General features: G+C 41.1%; 1 protein-coding gene and 1 long non-coding RNA gene across 2 annotated transcripts in view; one reads left to right on the plus strand and one right to left on the minus strand.

Moving 5' to 3' along the window:
* LOC129695400 (uncharacterized) overlaps positions 1–11,904 on the minus strand; it is a 34,832-nt gene extending 22,928 nt beyond the window's left edge. The window contains exons 1-2 of the long non-coding RNA XR_008723154.1: positions 11,569–11,904; positions 1,851–2,014 (exon numbers count right to left, since the gene is read on the minus strand). This is a non-coding gene — a long non-coding RNA (uncharacterized LOC129695400). The remainder of the gene's footprint in view (positions 1–1,850; positions 2,015–11,568) is intronic.
* Positions 11,905–13,918: 2,014 nt separating this feature from the next.
* hand2 (heart and neural crest derivatives expressed 2) lies at positions 13,919–16,907 on the plus strand. Its single transcript, XM_055632313.1, has 2 exons — positions 13,919–15,163; positions 16,151–16,907. Exons 1-2 carry the CDS (start codon positions 14,618–14,620, stop codon positions 16,247–16,249), a joined length of 645 nt encoding a protein of 214 aa, XP_055488288.1. The 5' UTR covers positions 13,919–14,617; the 3' UTR covers positions 16,250–16,907.
* Positions 16,908–19,751: the final 2,844 nt, after the last annotated feature.

Below are 19,751 nucleotides of genomic sequence, written 5' to 3' on the forward strand. Positions count from 1 at the left end.
CAATCACCACAGCCCTCAGTCAAAGGCATCTGAACTGTTTTCAACTTTCTCTGATAATCTGAGACATAATTCAAAATAGATTTAAATAAAGTCATAGTCAAAGAGTCATACACCATGGAAGCAGGTGTATGACTTTGGCCTAATTTGCCCTCAGCAACCAACTTGTCCCAAATCTACAAATTTAGGCAGGGGGTCCCACCTGCCTAAATTTGGCCCATATCCCTCTAAACCTGTCCTTCCCCTCATATTCTTCATTTCCCCGTCACCTTAAACCAATGTCCTCTAGTTCTCGATTCCCCTACTCTGGGCAAGAAACTCTGTGCGTCTACACTTTCTATTCCTCTCATGATTTTGTACAGTTCGATAAAATCACCCCTCATCCTCCCGCACTCCAACGAATATAGTCCATGCCTGTTCAACCTCTCCCTGTAGCTTAGAACCTCGTGTCCGGGCAACATCCTCGTAAATCTTCTCTGTACCCTTTCTAACTTGACAAACATCTTTCCTATAACATGTTGCCCAAAACTGAACACAATACTCTAAAAGCAGCCGCACTAATGTCTTATATAACTGCAACATGACCTCCCAACTTCTTTACTCGATACTCTAACTGATGGTCAATGTGCCAAAAGTCTTTTTGACCACCCTATCTACCTGTGGCACCAATAATGTAGATATTATTTTAAATTACAAATATCATTTTTTACAAAAAGAAAATAAATGTGATTAAATACACCTTAAACTACCAACAAATAATCAAAATACGCTAGTTTTATTTGCACTTGCATTTACCATTTGCCATAATGTTGGTGGCATATCCAGAGGGACGAGATTGTAGTCTGTTCACCAGCTCTCCCTCAGTCAAAAGTCTAGTATTTCAATGGTACAATGGGGCTTTTATTATTGCATGTGCAAAGTGCAAATGCACACTGAAATTCATTTCTTCCAAACAGTCCGATAGAATACTGCCATACCCAAGTACATCCCCAATTAGCAAATGTATAGAAATAGTCCACTGATCCCGCATTAAAAGGCACCGTGTTTTGCCGTCATTTTCAAAGTACAGTCCCCACTCTAGTTGTTATGAAACCAAATAAAGTTGTTATGAAACTGGGAAATCTGGTCTATGTGATGAGTTAGGGTTGGAACACTCTTGTGATCTTAGGCAGGGCTGTTCCGAAACCAGGCTGTGACGGAACCCGACAGTATGTTTCCCATGGTGCATCTATATAAGTGTGTAAGAGTCATTGGAGACATGTTGAATTTCCTCAATCTCCTCAGTTGGTAGAGTCGTACATTCTTAGCTATTGCACCCATGTGCTTGGGCTATGACAAATCATTGGTAACATTAATGCAATGTATCAAGAAAAAGGGAGGTGCTAACACTGGGTATAACACTAGCAATATTGAATGTATAAGCACACCAAGCGACACAGTGGCACAGCGGTAGACTTGCTGCCTCATGGCACCAGAGACCTGGGTTCAATCCTGACATCAGGTACTGTCAGTGTGGAGTTTGTACACTCTCTCCTGAGACTGCATGGGTTTCCACTAGGTGCTCCGATTAGCTACCACATCCCAAGACGCAAGGTGTAGGTTCTCTATAAAATTGTACGTCGTGTGTTGTGAGTGGAGGCGTAAATGGGATAACATAGAACTTGTGTGAATGGGTGATCAATGGTCGGCATGGACTCGGTGGACCAAAGGGTCTGTTTCTGTGCTGTATCTCAAAAACTAAACTAAGAATGTATTACAAACTTTGTATAGATTTTGTTTTGCATATATTTCCTATTATGAATAAAGTTTATTTTTTTAATTTTAAAAAATGGTAGGTTAGCATACAAGCTCACCTCAGACCTCCACATTTAGCTGAGAACAGGCCAGGTCCAAGAGATGTTGAGTCATGAATAGTTGAAGGCAAGCATTGCCCTGCAGAATCACCAGCTCTCAGTTGGCTGGATGAGGGATAATGACTCCATCCTTGCATTGGCATCAAATGGTTTGGTCCGACTCCCTAGGAAACACATTAAAGGCACCCTGTAAATACACATTGTTACTATGGTTGAATGTATGCTTTGCTTTGCTGGAGAGACGATGAACGATTTTTGGGATTTTGACAAAGAGAAATTGATGTGCTTAGTGAGAAGGTTCTTCACATTTTTTGTAATCATTTCTAATTTATTCCTGTACTGTACTGTTCCATGTTTGATAGATTATTTTTACTGGGCATCGTGTTTGGCGTGGGCATTGTGGGCTGAAAGGTTTGTTCTTGTACTGTAGTGCTCTATGATTTATCGATTAGTTTAATCTGGCATCATGTTCAGCACAGACATTGTAGGCTAAACTATAGTAAACTGAACTAACTAAACCAAACTAAACTAAATTAGTTTTGTTTAGTTCCAGTTGGCAAAAGTATTCATGCTTAATTCTACTTTAGTCAAGAATCAAGACAAGAGTGTTTTATTGTCATACTAGACCAATTGCAACCCCCTTGGAACCGCTCCCTACCCGTACCCCCATGGGAGACGTGGTCCTCCAACACAAGCCATTCCCGAACGTAAGATTCCAGCACTCCCCTAGCGTACCTCAGCAGTGATCTTTTAAAAAATTCCAATTGCACTTGCCCTGCGTGTTTCAGTGTGTATATACACATACACACACATACTCAATAAATAAACAAATATAGTGCAGTAATAATAATAATATGTTGTAGTTCAGAGTTTATTTGTTGTCGTGTTTAATAGCCTGATGGCTGTAGGGAAGAAGCTGTTCCTGAACCTGGACGTTTAACGGCTTATGTCAAAATGTTTTGTTTTTTGTCGTATAGATCAAGTTAAAAATTCTCCGTCAGATGAACTTTAAAAAGTTCTCAGTTGGAAGAATAGTAGGGAGATTACCCCTGGTGTTCTGGTGAATTATCTGGCCTGATTTCTAATGAAAGATTATTAACTTGAAAAAAATAACTCTGTTTCCCGCTCCACAGATGTTGCCTGACCCACTGTGCATTTGCAGAATTTTCTGATTTTATTCCGATTTCCAGAATGTGTTGGGTTTAATATGTTTTAGAACAGGTGTTGCATCATGGACAATGTCCAGTTGAATTTTCTCCACACCCTCTCTGGCGATATCACATCCTTATGTTGTTTCTTCTTTGCCTTCATCCACCAGAATAATCTTAAATTCATCTCCTTCAACATTGGTTTAATGTGCTCATTAAAAGTTTCCAAAAAAGTTTAACATAAATCAACAACATATATATATCCTCACCAACTTCTACCCTCACCAACTACTTGCAACATAGAAAGCATTTAATTGGGATGAATCACAGCCTGGTTTGGGAAGAGCTCCTTCAAAGACTACAAGAAATTGCAGAGTTAAGGATGTAATCAGGCTTTATCGGATTTTATCTTGCACTAAAGTTGTGCCCCTCATCCTTTATCCGTGCACTGTGGATTTTATTGAATTCAATTAAGTGCACCACAAAGATATTAATGTATTCATCATAGACTTTTCTTTGACTGGATAGCATGCAAACAAAAGCTTTTCATTGCACTTTGGCACACATGACAATAATAAACTAAGTTAAATATGTTACACTATTCACATTTTATTATTTGCACAACACATTCATGCAATGGGACACGTTTCCAGAAATACTTTAATGTATAAAATTAGCAACAACAATAAAAAGCTGATTATGTTGCATCCATACTGTAGAAGGCACACTGTTGTAAAATTTAATATCCTCTGTGCATGTGGAAGTCATTAAGAATTCATAAAATCATAAGTGATAGAAGTAGAATTAGTCCATTTGGCCCATCAAGTCTACTCCGCCATTCAATCATGTTTGATCTACCTCTACCTCCTAACCCCATTCTCCCCGTTACCTCTGACACCCGTACTAATCAAGAATTGTGGTGTTATCAACAATCATCACAGCGTGCCTGCTTTACGTTATTATAACTTCTTCAATTGATTAGATCTTAGTGATTTTATCAGATGTCCTATTCCTGATTTTGATAGATGTTTTAACCTGTTATTTATGAATAATGCCTGAATCACAACAGTAGGCAAGGAAATGTCATAACTACACATTAAGTGTTTATCCAACGACATATAGATATTTCGGACAACGTTTTAATGATAGCTAGTTATAAGGACAGGCATGTTTAATTGTTGAGGTTAGGTTAAAATTCTAAAACAACCATGTGAAAAAGTTACCCCTCAGATTCCTATTAAATCTTTACCCCTTCACCTTGAACCTATGTCCTCTGGTCCTTGATTCCCCTACTCTGGGCAAAAGACTGTGCATCTACCCGATTTATTCCTCTCACGATTTTGTCTACCTCTATAAGATCTCCCCTCATCATCATGCACTCCATGGAATAGAGACACAGTCTCCTCAACCTCTCCCTGTAGCTCACAACCTCTAGTCCTGGCAACATCCTCGTAAATCTTTTCTGAACCATTTCAAGCTTGACAATATTTTTCCTCTAACATGGTGCCCAGAACTGAACATAATATTCTAAATGCAGTCTCACCAAAGTCTTATACAACTGCAACATGACCTCACAACGTCTATACTCAATACTCGTGACTGATGAAGACCAAAGTGCCAAAAGGCTTTTTGACCACGTTATCTACCTGTGACTCGACCTTCACCTGTACTCCTAGATCCCTCTGCTCGACAACACTACCCAGAGGGCTAACATTTACTACCATTTAGTGCCTATGTAATCTCAGTCCTAAATGGCCCACCCCTTATTCTTAAACTGTGATCCCTGGTTCTGGACTCCCCCAACATTGGGAACATTTTTACTGGATCTACCCTGTCCAATCCTCTAAGAATTTTATGTTTCTATAGGATCCCCCCTCATCCTAAATTCCATCGAATACAAGCCCAATCGACCCATTCTTTCATCATACGTCAGTCCCGCCATCCCAAAAATTAACCTGGTTAATTTATGCTACACTCCCTCAATAGCAATCATGACCTTCCTCAAATTAGGAGACCGAAATTGCACACAATACTCCAGGTGCAGTCTCACCAAGGTGCAACTGCAGTAGGACCTCCTTGCTCCTAAACTCAAATCATCACGCAATGAAGGCCATTGACTTTCTTCACTACCTGCTCTACCTGCATGCTTACTTTCAGTGACTGATGTACAAGCACACCCAGGTTTCATCGCACCTCCCCTTCTCCTAATGACACCACTCAGATAATAATATACCTTCCTGTTCTTGCCGCCAAAGTGGAAAACCTCACATTTATCCACATTATACTGCATCTACCATGCTTCTGCCCACTTGCCCAGCCTATCCAAGTCACCCTGCCGCCTCATAGCATCCTACTCACAGCTCATACTGCCACTCAGCTTTGTGTCATCTTCAAACTTAGAGATGTTACATTTAATTCCCGTGTCCAAATTGTTAATATATATTGTTAACAACTGGAGTCCAAGCACTGAGCCTTGCAGCACCCCACTAGTCACTGCCTGCCATTCTAAAGTGTACCCGTTAATTCCTACTCTTTGCTTCCTGTCTCTCCTGTCCTGTTCTCTATCCATGTCAATACCCTATCCCAAATACCATATGCTCTAATTTTGCACACTAATCTCTTGTGTGGGACCTTGTCAAATACTTTTGAAAGTCCAGATACACCACATCCACTAACTCTCCCTTATCGATATGTGTATACGTGTGTTATATATATATATATATATATATGGGCGTGTATAACACACATGTGTACACATATCGATAAGGGAGAGTCCATATATATATATATATATAATAGACCCAGGAAGGGTCTCGACCAGAGACGCCAGCTATCCATGTTCTCCAGGGATGCCGCCTGACCTGCTGAATTACTACAGCACTTGAGCGCCTGTTGTGCATTAATTAGCATCTGCAGTTCCGTGTTTCTACAGAGATGTTATCAAACTTTCAACCAAAAATAGAGTTCACGACTGATGCACAAGTGATCCAATGAAATTGCCGAACCCTTACAGGTTTAAATTTTAAATAACTACAGTGGGTTTTATGCCGGATTCCTACAGGAAGACAACGAAATGTATTGTGGCGGAGCGTCCGCTAACATGATTTGTGATGGGTTTTCATTCAATCCGGATTGACTGAGGGTGAGACGGGGAGAAAAAAAATTAAACCGGCATCGCCGTGCTGACAAAGCCATCGGACTGCAAAACCAGTGTCAACCTTCTGAAATTATCCTGCAAAAACACTTCAATGCCAAGTTATGATGAGCAGCTCTGCAGTCTTCAAGGTGCCTGCCCGCCCATCGCCTCCACGTCTGCATGGCAAAAATCATTCAATTTTCATTCTCCATCCTTTTTGTGACGGGGGTGTGGGTGGGAGGGGGGGGGGTGGGGGGGGGGGGGGGGGTCACTAGAGCAGCTAACTTTTTTTTCCCTGTTCATTTCCCGAATTTGTATTACTGTTTTCGTGCAAATGCGGCTGCCGTCCAGAAAATGATCAGTCTAAGTGGGTTTTTTTTTGCTCTCTTTCATTCCCTTAAAGAGAGCCATATGTATTTGCCAAAAAAAAATCCCCAGCTTTTTTGACGTGCAAAAGGGTGTTGATCGGTAAAAGCAATGACCAGAAGTTGCAAAATAATCGTTTCCATTTTCTGTCTGCAGTTTCTGATGGGTAACAATGGTTGCGGCGAAAGGCCTGTTACCTCCTAAACTGTTCTCTTTACATTTAACTGGGTCTCAGCGGTGATTATAAAACGTAGAGTTTATTTTGTTAAATGTTCCTCTTTGCTATCCAATGTGCACTAACAAAATAAATAAAATTATATTATTGCAGATTTTGCTGACCAGTTATCAGAATTTTATGTGTAGGAAGGAACTGCAGATGATCTGTCCTTTTAACACATTACGTGTTCTTTGTACCCTTCCATATCTCTAGTTGAAAGAAGGGTCTCGACTTGAAACGTCACCGATTCCTTCTCTTCAGAGATGCTGCCTGTCCCGCTGAGTTGCTTCAGCATTTTGTATCAAAATTGTATACCTATTTAGGTATTTGTACCACATTTAACATACGGTACAAACACTGTATTTATTTATTTCCAAAACTCTATCAGTTCTTTCTTTTCTCCAAATATGTAAATATTTAAATGTATTTTGATTTTACACAACTCTTCCAGTTTCCACATTCGCCTAGCTCTTCTCACCGTTCCCAACCTATCCAGCCCCTGCTAATGATGCCCAGTCATCCGGTCGTTTTGATATCGAAAATCTGAACCTATGCTAAATATCCTACAAATTTAAGTGCGTTAGAATATTCTTGTTTTTAATAATGAGATTTGGTTAATATCATAAGTTTTAACTCGCCAATCACACCCACACTAAAACCAGGATAAATATCAAACGGTCCAATTACTTCTATATTACCTCTCCCCAACACTAAATCTGAAGGGTCACTCGTTCCTTCTCTCCAGAGATGCTGCCCGACCGTTTGAGTTACTCCAGCATTGTGTGTTTGTCTTCGGTGTAAACCTGCATCTGCAGTTCCTTGCTACAGTCTAAATACAAGTGCGGTTTCAATGGGATATTCAGTTTCTTGTAATCTCCACCTTTAGCGTTGCGGGTATAAACCATCTCTGGTGTGTTTCGCAAAACCATAATAATAAGCCGTTAGTTAAAAGAAATAGCCCTTGATGCCAATGAGTTATATCGGTATAATTTCATCTCATTCCATATTTAACTGACATTTAAACCAGTGTATATCTCGGTGCTATATTGAAAGGGTGTGTCCATTCAGTGCATTTCAGTGAAATTTGTATATTATTTTAAGTTAAGTTTTATGTTAAAAAAAATTGTAATTTCTCTTTTTTATTATTATTAGCGAGCCAGGCATATCTTGATTTTCTCCGTTTGTTTTGTTTAAAATAAAACTTGAAAGTACATCAGAGAGAGCTGCAGGAGTGTGCATTAAGAGAGTGGCTCTGACCCTTGGAGTTGATTACACGCAATTACCTGGAGCCTCTGCTTGGCCGGAGACCGTGCGAGGGAACGGGGGCGAGGGGGGGGGGGGGGGGGGGGGGGCGGGGGGGGGTGGGGGGGGGGGGGGGGGGGGGGGGGGGGGGGGGGGGGGGGGGGGTGGGGGGGGGGGGGGGGGGGGCATCTCACTCTGGGTAACTGAATTAAATCATGAATTGGAAAAGTAACTAGACCAAAAGGTCTAGGTGGCAAGGGAGGATAACACCTAATGGTACAATTATAATTTTAAATCTAAACATTACATTCTTTGAAATTTTTAAGGGGAGATCGACTGATCCTTATGTGTAGGAAGGAACTGCAGATACTAGTTAACACCGAAGATAAACACAAAAAGCTGAAATAACTCAGCGGGTCAGGCAGCATCTCTGCAGAAAAGGAATAGGTCACGTTTCTGGGGTCTGATGAAGGGTCTCGACCCGAAACATCACCCATTCCTTATCTCCAGATATGCTGTCTGATCCGCTGAGTGACTCCAGCTTTTTGTGTCTATTGACGGATTCTTGATTAGTACGAATGTCCGGGGTTATGGGCAGAAGGCAGGAGAATGTGGTTGAGATGGAAAGATAGATCAGCTATGATTGAATGGCGGTGTAGACTTGACGGGCCGAATGACCTAATTCTGCTGCTCCAACATATGCAGCACAGAAGCTACAAGTGTGTACCGAATGTAACACCAGGTATCAGACACCATTTAATTACAAATATTTTTCGTTGATTTCTTGAAGCCATCACTAAAGTTCTAAACAAAAAACCTTCCAGCATTGTCAGTTAAGATGCATCTCGACAGTGTATATTATTGCAGGCAAATTGTGGCAACGACGAGGCAGGCATCTTCTTGGTTTGAAATAAAGAACTGCAGATACTGGTTTATAGCAAAGAAATACATAAAGCACTGGAATAACTCAGCTGGTCAGACAGCATTTGAATCTGAAGAAGGGCCCCGACACCAAACATCATCTATCCTTTTTTTTTCCTGCAGAGATGCGGGCTGGCCCGTTGAGTTATTCCAACGTCTTGTGTCCATCTTCTCCCTTAAGCAAATTCTCAGTTCTCAAGCCAAATCATGAATTTTAAAAAATATTTGACCAACAGTATGATGTGGATATTGAATGTTCCTCGCCTCGCAATAGTTGGTGAAAAGGCACAATTTAAAAAATACATCAAGAATGCTATGCCTCCACAAGATATGTGTTTGCATTCATAGCATAAAGTGTTTTGTTTCACACTCAACGGGCAAGGGTAGACACGGTCTGGAATTCATTCAATACAGACGATATCACAAAATATACCGTTTCTTGTTTGTTCCAGGGTAATGTGTTTTATTATCAATACTGCAGTTTCTGGATATATTCCATCCACCAACCCACAGGGAAAACTAACTTTATAAATTTACACAAAGTGCAGAAGTGACTCGGCGACCCATCTGAGTTACTCCGGTACACTGTGTCTTTCTTTTTGTAAACCGGCATCTGCAGTTCCTTGCACCTTCAATAGATTGACACATGAATTCCAAACTGTTTAGAATTTTTTACACGATAAGTGAACCAACAGATTGGAACTACATTTGCTTTTGACTCCACACATCTCCCCTTGCCCCCCCCCCCCCCCCCCCCCAACTACCCAACCCCCTCCAATACGAATACCCATCTCAGCAATAAAAGAAACACAGGGTGTTAATATTTATCAAGGCCAAATGCATTCGTGCGTTTAAATTTGCTTCCTCTGGGTTGCTTATCAAACATTGAAGTTGAAACCAACTCCAATATAAATATAAATTCCCCACACGTTGTTAACCCGAGCTTAGGTTTAACGTGCCATTGATAAAAAAATATATATATAGGGGGGGGGGGGGGTGGACACTGCACAGTTATTAAGGTACCCCTGTCTACATTTTCTTCTTAACCAGCTGGCACTATATTGCGCCACCTCACGGGAAAAGACTGCAGCGCACCACAATAACTCACTCCTTGATGACACAGGCACATATATACCTGTTATCTCTTAAGGGGAAGGAACTGCAGATGCTGGCTTACATCGGAGATAGACACAAAATGCTGGAGTAACTCAGCGGGACTGGCAATATCTCTGGAGAGAAGGAATGGGTGACGGAAGCATCTCGACCCTTTTCTCCAGAGATGCTGCCTGTCCCGCTGAGTTCATCCAGGAGTTTGTGTCTATCTCTTAAAGGGACCTTTGCATTTGTGTGATATTTGGTGGATTTAGAGAGGAGGGCCATTTCATCTTTGCTCGGGATGTCAACATTCATGCTTTGAATGTTCATTTATATGTTTTTTTTCCCCAAACGATACAGCAACCCAACGTGTGGCGTTGACTTCAAATCTACGGTGGCAATCCGTCGATGGAGTGAGAAGCAGAAGTGAGAATGGGTTTTACTCTTTCCATGTAGGCTATTCTCGCTTACTGGAGATATATGGTGCATTGATCTCTGTAGGCGCCTCGTTCCACACCTACAACTCAGTAGATGAGGCGAAACATATGTCAGGTTACATCCCCAGACGGAATCTGATTTTGTTCTAAGGTTTGCGGCCAAACTTTTTAACTGAACTGTGTTCAGAAATAATTTTCCCTTCATATTTCAGAATATGATCACAATTCTAAGACTAAAGTTTGGAAGTCATGGAATTCTATCTATTTATGATATTAGTCCATTAGGCCCACGTTTTCTATTATTCAGTCCTGTAAATAATAACCAAATGAATTGCTGTGAAATACTAAATACACTACCTATAACCCTATGCCTGTGTATGTACAGGGAAAAGGGTCCCTGATAAATAGGTGGGGCAATAGATGGATTTCGCGCAGATTAATTGTTAGTTAAAGCTGCATTATATATACGAATTGAGTTTAGTTTATTGTCATGTGTACCGAGGTACGGTGAAATACTTTGTTGCGTGCCAAACAGTGAGCGGAAAGGCAATACATGATTGCAATCAAGCTGCCCACAGTGCAAATAATGACAATAACGTCAATAACGTTTAATTTAGCTTACGAGTTGAACATCTGCAATGAGATGTCTGTACATCTTTACAATTGTTCTATGCAAAATCCTCGTATGAATAGCTTGCACCCCCAACTTGTTTGTTATGAATACATTTCTTGTAAACCTCAATGAGCTTCTAGTTTTAAAAAAAAACTAGACACAAGGGTATATTGTCCTTTGTACTGTTTTTTCTTAATATGTGCCATTAATTTATTCTGGCGATGACTGGAAAATAAAAGTAATTTGAGCTGACTTTTTAAGTGCACTTCGCAGATATTGTTTTATTTGATGAATTAAAGGGAGGTAAATATGACCATTCATGCAATTAAACTGTACCGCCTTCACGTTGGAATGGTTCCTGGGATCGGCTTGGCAACATGGGTTCACTCTCAGTTTCCATTCACCCACAGATAGCCGATTTATCTCGCAATATGTAACTCCTTTGAATTCGTTGCTGCCCGAGTTTAGTTCTCATTATGTGAAAATGCTGACATTGTTCGTGAACCATGCACATTGAAAAACAGTAAACACACATACACTTACATGGTGATCCTCGGGAGGACTCTGTGATGCACGTGGACTCACGTTCCATGCCTTCCCTTGTACCAAATGGAGCCGCCACATTCAGCATGATCTTTCAACAAGATATTTCCCAACTCTCACTCCTTAGAACCTAGAGATAACGTTGAATTTCCAATCGCATTGACGAGCTGGTCTACTCGCTGCAAATCATTCCTGCTTCGTGTTGATTGTGGCTGATAACTGCAAGAATTGAGAGGCAGCATCTCTTTGTGTCTGCAAGACCTCAGCTCAGGGTATGTAATGTTTAGGCTATTAGCTAATGTTGCCGGTTCTGTTCTCTGCAATAGATTCAATGTTCTGTTGCACATTGTTGTACCCGCCGGCTGAGCGAGGACACAAAATGCACCCCCCCCCCCCCCCCCCCCCCGCCAAAAAAAATCCTGATTTCTGGACAGCGAAAACTTAACACATAACTGAGCTGACTCGTGTTTATCTCAAATCCAAACAGTCAAAGATCAGGATTTCTGCTTTACACCAATCATGCAATTGTTTTAACATTTTAAAATCGAATGCCCATTTAAGTAAAAAAAATGATATATGCCCATTGTATTGCTGAAACTAACTTACTTTTGCAATTGGATTCATTCTTGTTCGGGCATCACTAAAATGCATAATTTCCCCGTTTTCTACGTTGAATAGCAAAATGAAACACATGCAAAATAAACTCCCCAAAATACTGTATTTGTCGAATGTATGAGTGTTTTCATTGACATCGCATCATAAAGCTGATTGCATTAAATAGTGCTCTAGGCTGATTTAATGACACATATTCTGATCAAATGATTTTCAAAACTAGAATAAATACGTTAAAGGCATTCCGTGTGCCCACTCGTTTCATGTCTCCAAACATGCCCACTCCAAACATTGGCTGTCTGGCTTTGAAAAAAAAATAGATGTAGAAAGAGAAATCGCATCCAGTTGGTTGATGTTTATTGGAATAAACATTGATTATAGGAAGAAAGATACAAGATTCCTTTGACATTGCAAGCCTTCCATGTAGAAATATAATGAACCATTGCTGCATGAAGCAAATTAAATCAACGATTTCTCAAAGTTGGGACAAGCCGCCAGTTAATGGTTTCTTCAGGTCCATCTATACCTCCATGCATTCATATCAGTTATAGATATTATGCTTGCTTTTCGTACCCTGCCTTTTTGGTTTTAAAGGTAGCATTCGTTATCCAAAGCGAATCCCTATTGGGACAATTTCTGATATACAATTATAAACAAAGGTGAATTATGCTCAGCAGACATTTCTTTTCTTTTTAACAAGAAATTCGATTTCTCCTTGGGTCCACTGAATCTGATTTCAGTGTATTCCGTCTTGCTAAGTATCTGAATGACTTACCTTGGCCCGTCTGCGAATCTGGAAGGAAAATTAAAGATTATCCTCTCTGAGTGATTTACACATACTGTGGCAGTTGGTTTACATTCAAAATAAATCTATTTTAATTTAGTAGTCTGATAATTCGCGTGTTGGTCCAATTGGCTTAACTTCAAACTGTGGAATAACATATTAGTTGTAAAATATTGTTACCATGGAGTTATACATTTTGATTTCATGTGTTGCCTGTTCCAAGTAAAATATTACAAATTAAGATACACATAAGGGGGGTATTCTCATAATAAATATCGTTTCCTTCCTTCGATAGCTGAATATGATGTTTGCCCTAAGTTAATGATGAGGTGCCATGCATGTTGTTCTTAATCACAATTTTACATCGATCTGCTACTGGTACCGTGGTGAATTTGATCAGGCGCCGTGGCCTTAAAAACGATCACCAACACAAAAACAAATATCTATTCTCAACATACAATATATCAAACTCTTGAAACGAGAGTTAAGAGAAACACTGCAAGCCTTCAGTTAGTTACGCCAGTGTATGTGCGGTCAATTGAGTTTTATTAAAGGGAAGAAGAGAACCATCGAACATTTAAAAATAAAGTGTAGTCAACATCTTTTCGCCATGTCTGTTTCATGCATTAATACACTCACAGGTTTTGCCTCACTCCTTATGCAATAGGTAGACTTGTCTCCATACTCATGTGTGGGGGGAAGGGGGGGGGAGAAATTACAGTTATCTTTTAACGACCTTTTCAGAAACAATCGTTCAAGATGTTGCGAAGAATACCTGTTTACGAGATTTTTTTTTGCACATTGTTAATTTCATGATGCAAAAAGAATTGCAAGCCAATCCAAAAGTGAGCTTCGACAATTAGTAAAGTAAACAGTCGGGAGGGTGAACATTTTAGTGGTGATCTCTCAGACCCGCCCCTTGTGCAGACTCATTGGCTCCTGGCTACTCTGACGACATATATTAACCCAAGCTACCCTAAAGATGTAGCTTTACATGGAGATCAAATTCGGAAATATGTACTGCTGCCCTGCTCGCTCGTGACTGGATCCAAAATATTGGAGCACCGTTACTGATAAGTTTGTTTTCCTTCCCCGTGTGTCTTATTGTGAGAGAGAGAGATAAAGAGAGAGAGAGAGAGAGAGAGAGAGAGAGAGAGAGAGAGAGCGAGGGAGAGAAAGAGAGTGAAAGAGAGAGAGAGGCGGTGGGAACGAGGAACCACAACTGATCCTTTTCCCCAAAGTCGGCTGAAGAAGATTATTTAGTGTGGGTGCATGCGTGAGTTGTGGGGGGGTTTGATGCTACTTGCAAGGACTGTGGGCTGTGCACACGCAATCTTCAAAGAAGAATTTTTTCTCTCCTGTTGTTGCCAGTGACAGTTATTTAATGCAAAGAATCCCGTCCGGGGAAAGACTGTACAATGGAGGAAGTCGATTGTAAGTAAAGCACCGCGATATTTAAAATAAAAAACAGCAACAATATCCTTCATTAGAGACCGATTGTTCGCTCAACATCAAAGGGGCGGGAAAAAATTAATATTTGCGAAGATATTATCACACAATTTGATACTTAAAAAAAATCTTCGTTCAATACATTGTGGAGAGAGGGAGAGGAAGGAAACTAAAGGACAGTGAAGGGTGGCTTATAACCGAAAGATGAGTTTAGTTGGAGGATTTCCTCATCACCCTGTGGTACACGATGGTTATCCTTTCGCCGCGGCCGCAGCAGCAGCGGCCGCCAGCCGCTGTCATGAAGAGAGCCCATATTTCCACGGTTGGCTCATCAGTCACGCCGAGATGTCCCCGCCAGACTACACCATGGGTCCCAACTACAGCCCCGAGTACGCGAACGGCGGCGGCGGCCTGGATCACACGTCGTACGGGGCAGTTTCCTCGGCGGCGGCGGCGGCGGCGGCGGTGGCTGCGGGCACCAGACCGACCAAGCGCAGGGGGACGGCCAATCGCAAGGAGAGGCGCAGGACTCAGAGTATCAACAGCGCCTTCGCCGAGCTGCGGGAGTGTATCCCCAACGTGCCCGCGGACACCAAGCTATCCAAGATCAAAACCTTGCGCCTAGCCACCAGTTACATCGCCTACCTCATGGACCTCCTGGCCAAAGATGAGCAGAACGGAGAGACTGAGGCCTTCAAAGCGGAAATCAAAAAAGTCGATGTCAAAGAGGAAAAGAGGAAGCGAGAGTTGGTAAGAACCATTCTGATGGCTATTTGGTTTAATTTCACCCTAGTATTTAAAGGGGCGCCTTCCCCAGCTTTACGGCTGCATTGCATTCGTGTTGAACTAATTTTGCACATATTTCATTTTCAAACTTAGAGAATCTAATACCCAGTTTTTTTTTCCTGAAAAATCGAATTATTTTGTCCGTTTTATTTAACTTCGGTTCAAATATCAGGTCATTCGGTTTTTAGTGCACGCTGCGTGGTGGCAATGGGATCGATAGCACTGCGGGGATTTGTTTTTTTAAAGAGCCGAGATACTTGGAAGTACTGTAACGAGTTCAATTTTCTCGGCCTAGAAAGCCTGACTTATTATTGTCGCTATCTTCTCTCCCCGCTTAAAAAAGATGTGGAGCATTGTATTTTCCAAGAGGGTGCAGATTTAGAAACATCAGCCCCCGGGTTTTGCAAGGAATCTGAACGATTTTAAGAAGTTTGCCCACTGACATATATATTTGAAAGTACCTATGGTTCATGGACAGTAACCCAATCGAATGCAAAATCTATATTCACCATTTCTTTTTTGAATCGCTAACAAACATAATCGTTAAAGGGAAAAGTACACGTTTTCTCCTATGTTGCTAACGCGGTTCCAGGGGGAAATGCTTATTAACACTGGGGAGAAAAAATCTGGTAAAACGACCAAGGTCATAGGCTAAATGTGGTTGTGTTTATTCAAAAAACACATATTATCCTAAAAGCAGAAGTATATGGGGCTCAGTCGTGGCACCAGACTCCATTTTCCAAAGTATGTGTGCAAGAAAGCAAATATATATTGCAAGTAAAGGACAATTGCTTTAAAAACGTTTACCCCCCCCCCCCCCCCCCCCCTCCACTTCCCTCGCCGTGCGTGTATATATTGTAATGGAAGCGGGATTTTGTTGTTAATACAACGCGGGCGAAGATTGCATCATAAATAATCGTCTTGCGTTTTACTTTGCTGGGATTTTGGCAGAATGAAGTTCTGAAGAGTACAGTCAGCAGCAGCGACAAGAAGACAAAGGGACGGACTGGTTGGCCGCAACACGTCTGGGCTTTGGAACTGAAACAATGAAAGATTGAACCTGACCTTAGAAGGTGGGGGACAAGAGACGTACAGATTTGTTTCCCCGAGTATTTGTCACGCAAACTTTCGCACGTCGACAGAAGCTATATATGTTGAGAATCAACTTTATTTATATGTGCAATTTACCCAAACCCTAGAGAGAGAGAGGGAGTGCGGGATGTTGGAAGAAAACCCATTTCACTATGGAAGAGAAAGGCCGAGTTGGTAAGGGGTTGTGTTGTTTCATAGTAGATGTGAATGTTATTCTCCCGTTCCTCCTTTTTTTTAATGTGTTAAAAACGTTTATAGCACGCACACACACACACACACACACAACATATTTCTCGGTAAAGAATTATGTATGTGCAGCCTATCTTTCAAAGTACCTGGCAGGTCTTTTTGAGGTATAAATATTCAAGATTTGTTTTTCTAATATTGTATTGGGACGAAAAGTAGGTGTACCAAAGTGCAATTTGGTCATGTTAGTGTGCCGCATTTAGTATTACGTTGTTGTGTTGTGGTCTTGCAGTATTTCGTTCGGTTATTTTCCAATAATTGTTTGATTTGTGCACTTCCGTCCAAAAGGTGGAGATTAATATTGGAGATGTAAACGTTGTAATTATTGTCAATAAAAAAAAACACTTTTTTAATAAAAACTATACACATATATATTGCATCATTTCGACTGTCCATTGGCGCTGGTAGATTAAAATCAGTCTGCGTGTTAACCACGATCAAATTAATAATTAAAATAGGGGAATAATTGTGATATCGCCCACGGAAGTAACTGTAATTTGCGCTATTAATAAAAGGAATCCAATCCAATCTTTAAATGCTTACCTTCAACTGACCAGGGTTGCGAAGTTTTAAAAATGGTTTGTAGCATTGCGGAGGGAGAGGAGGGGTTTTTTCCTGTACTTTAAGTCACAAATGGCAATCATCCAACACATTAATTATAACAGATTTGTAAAGATTTCCAAACATTCCCCGGCGCTGAGTAAGCGCCCTTGTCTCAGAAACGTGAACTGGTCCCTATAGGATTTTTTAAGTCAAGCAAAAAATAATAATAATAATTTGTTTTGCTTTTAAATAATTAGCTCCCCGGGGAGTTTTAGTCGCCGCAACAATAGTTCATTTTAAATAAATGTATGTTAATGAAGCTTTGGGTATATAATGGAAAGAAAATTGAATAATTGTAACCTGGTAAGAAATAAAAACAAGCGTTGAACAGTCGCCCTGCTTAGTTAAGCACTAAACTTCCACTGAAGGCCCAATCTGACAATGATAGCTGGATAACAGTATTTTGAATTTAGTGTTTATGTAGGAGTGGGGGTAGGTGAATACTTCAGAATGCATAGTCAGAAAGGCTTGTTGTTACACAGGCAATCTAAGGATTCGGCGGGGGGAGGGGGGAGGAGGAGGGATTCTACATTTTCTCGTCTTAAACTGTTAAAATTGTAATAAAACGGAGTTCTATTTTTTTAAGTTTTGAGAAGTCACCTACATAGTGATAGCCTTGCAGTGCAACCCACCATAAAACGGAAAACCGAATAAATGCAATGTTTATAAACCTGCCACAAAGACAGTTTGTGCAAAAGCACCGTTCGAATTGTGTGTGCGTGTGTGTATGTGTGTTTAACGTTACGTAGAAATCAGCAGTCGTTGAGTCGTAGGTCTCAGGGCTAAGTCACTGTCATTTGCAGGTCTCAAAGACAAAACTGAAATTGGTCAATTGTGTGGTGGATCATATGAGAGAGATTTACTGTGAGATCAGTAAGTTTCAGCATCCCGAGTTATTGTGTGGCAACCCGGAATATCTCAGTACTTGCGCCGTGGGTGTGTAACAAACCATCTCCACTTTTTTTTAATGACACGCACTACCAATTCGGATAGGTACATCTGCAATTGCCCATAAAAGATAAGAGAAGCTTTACACCAATCTGCAAATAGGTTACAAAGGCAAAGGTTACGGGGTTAACAAAACTGGTTGTGGATGGGCAAAAGTGATGTGCCCTAAAGGGTCATATTTTATGTTTGCAGTGTTTACATTAAAGTGCATTTGTTGCTAATACGGTTGATGGTCACAGTCTATCTCGCACTTACTGGGAACATGATGCACTTACTCGCTCCCTATTTGGCCAAGTCGTGCCCTTGCAAGGCGCTTTGCTTATCTTACAACACTCGCATAAAATGCCGGACGAATTTCGGTGAAAGACATATTTTCACCAGTAATAAACATCCCTCAATGTGGGGATCTAAAACATGCTAGTTGTTAGTTCCTTGCTTGCTAACAAAGATAGCGAACAAAGATAGCGCCGGATGTATTGATCTATATTTTTTAGCAAGCAAGGATTCTGCACTTGTAACTAGCTACCAGCTTTCACGTAGTATGACAATAGAACAGTACAGCACACCTAAGTTAAAACTCATCTCATCTGCCTTATACGATCCATATATCCCTCTGTTACCCGCGCTTCCATGTATGTGCCTGTCCAAAAGCCTCTTCAACGCCATAGTGGTATCTGCCTCCACCACCATCCCCTGGCAGTGTATGTTAAGTGGTGAACAGCCGTGACACTGGCATTTATAATTGATAAAGCAATTTCGCCCATATCCAAGAACGCTTACAAATGCATGAATTAATATTCCCCAGTATTCTCAGCATCCGTGACAAAATTCATACCCTGCCTGCAATTCAACAAAATAAATCCACGTTTTCTTGGAGTGTTGCATGGAATGGTCCCGACAAAGATCAGACTGTTGACTCAATAGTACAGAGTGGCGTAAATCACGATTTGCACTGTACTCCGTGTGTTTATTTGATTAATCCCTTTTTAAACAGCACAATGTTCCTGGGTGCCACTAGCTTGACACATTATGATCGAGGCACTGAGAAAATAAACAACAGTCATTTACTGATGATCCATAAAGCTACTATGTTTTATACGGGGGGGGGGGGGGGGGAGGCGGGAGGAGATATAAATATATTCCTTAATATACAGGGTAATTGTGATTTCGGTCGTTTCATTCATAGATTAATAGCGTATGTGCAAGTGTATAAATATAGAGGCCTATTCCTGTGCTATACTGTTCTATGCTCTGCGTTTGTGATCGCCGACTCTTTGTTTAATGTGGATGCTGTCTTCTTTAAAACGGTCTTGTGCAGAGCTAAAGCATTTGGGCCCTAGACATGACGGAGCCGAAGCACATGCCCGGTTTGACTTTGAAAACTAAATGATGCAGTGAGATGGGTTGAGGTAAATTGATGGGCTATCGGGGATGTCAGTGACATGCCCTCGATACAACATGTGGGCTTGGTGTTATCGACAACACATTTATTCCAGTGGACATCTCCCCGCGTCCCCCCACTAACCCGCGCCACATCCCTTCACTCCCTCTCATGACCGACACACCATTTTCAAAGAATTAGTCGGGTGAACCCCGAGCAGCGGCTGTCAAGAGTCAGATTGATCTTTTAAGGCCAATCTCATTTTAGGCAGAATGCGCTCAC

This window comes from Leucoraja erinacea, chromosome 3 (assembly GCF_028641065.1).
Source record: "Leucoraja erinacea ecotype New England chromosome 3, Leri_hhj_1, whole genome shotgun sequence".
Taxonomy (NCBI): Eukaryota; Metazoa; Chordata; class Chondrichthyes; order Rajiformes; family Rajidae; genus Leucoraja; species Leucoraja erinaceus.

Coding starts and splice junctions, on each gene's coding strand:
- hand2 (XM_055632313.1), top strand. CDS start 14,618: ATGAGTTTAGTTGGAGGATTTCCTCATCACCCTGTGGTACACGATGGT. Junction 15,164..16,150: donor AAAAGAGGAAGCGAGAGTTG/GTAAGAACCATT, acceptor GGATTTTGGCAG/AATGAAGTTCTGAAGAGTAC.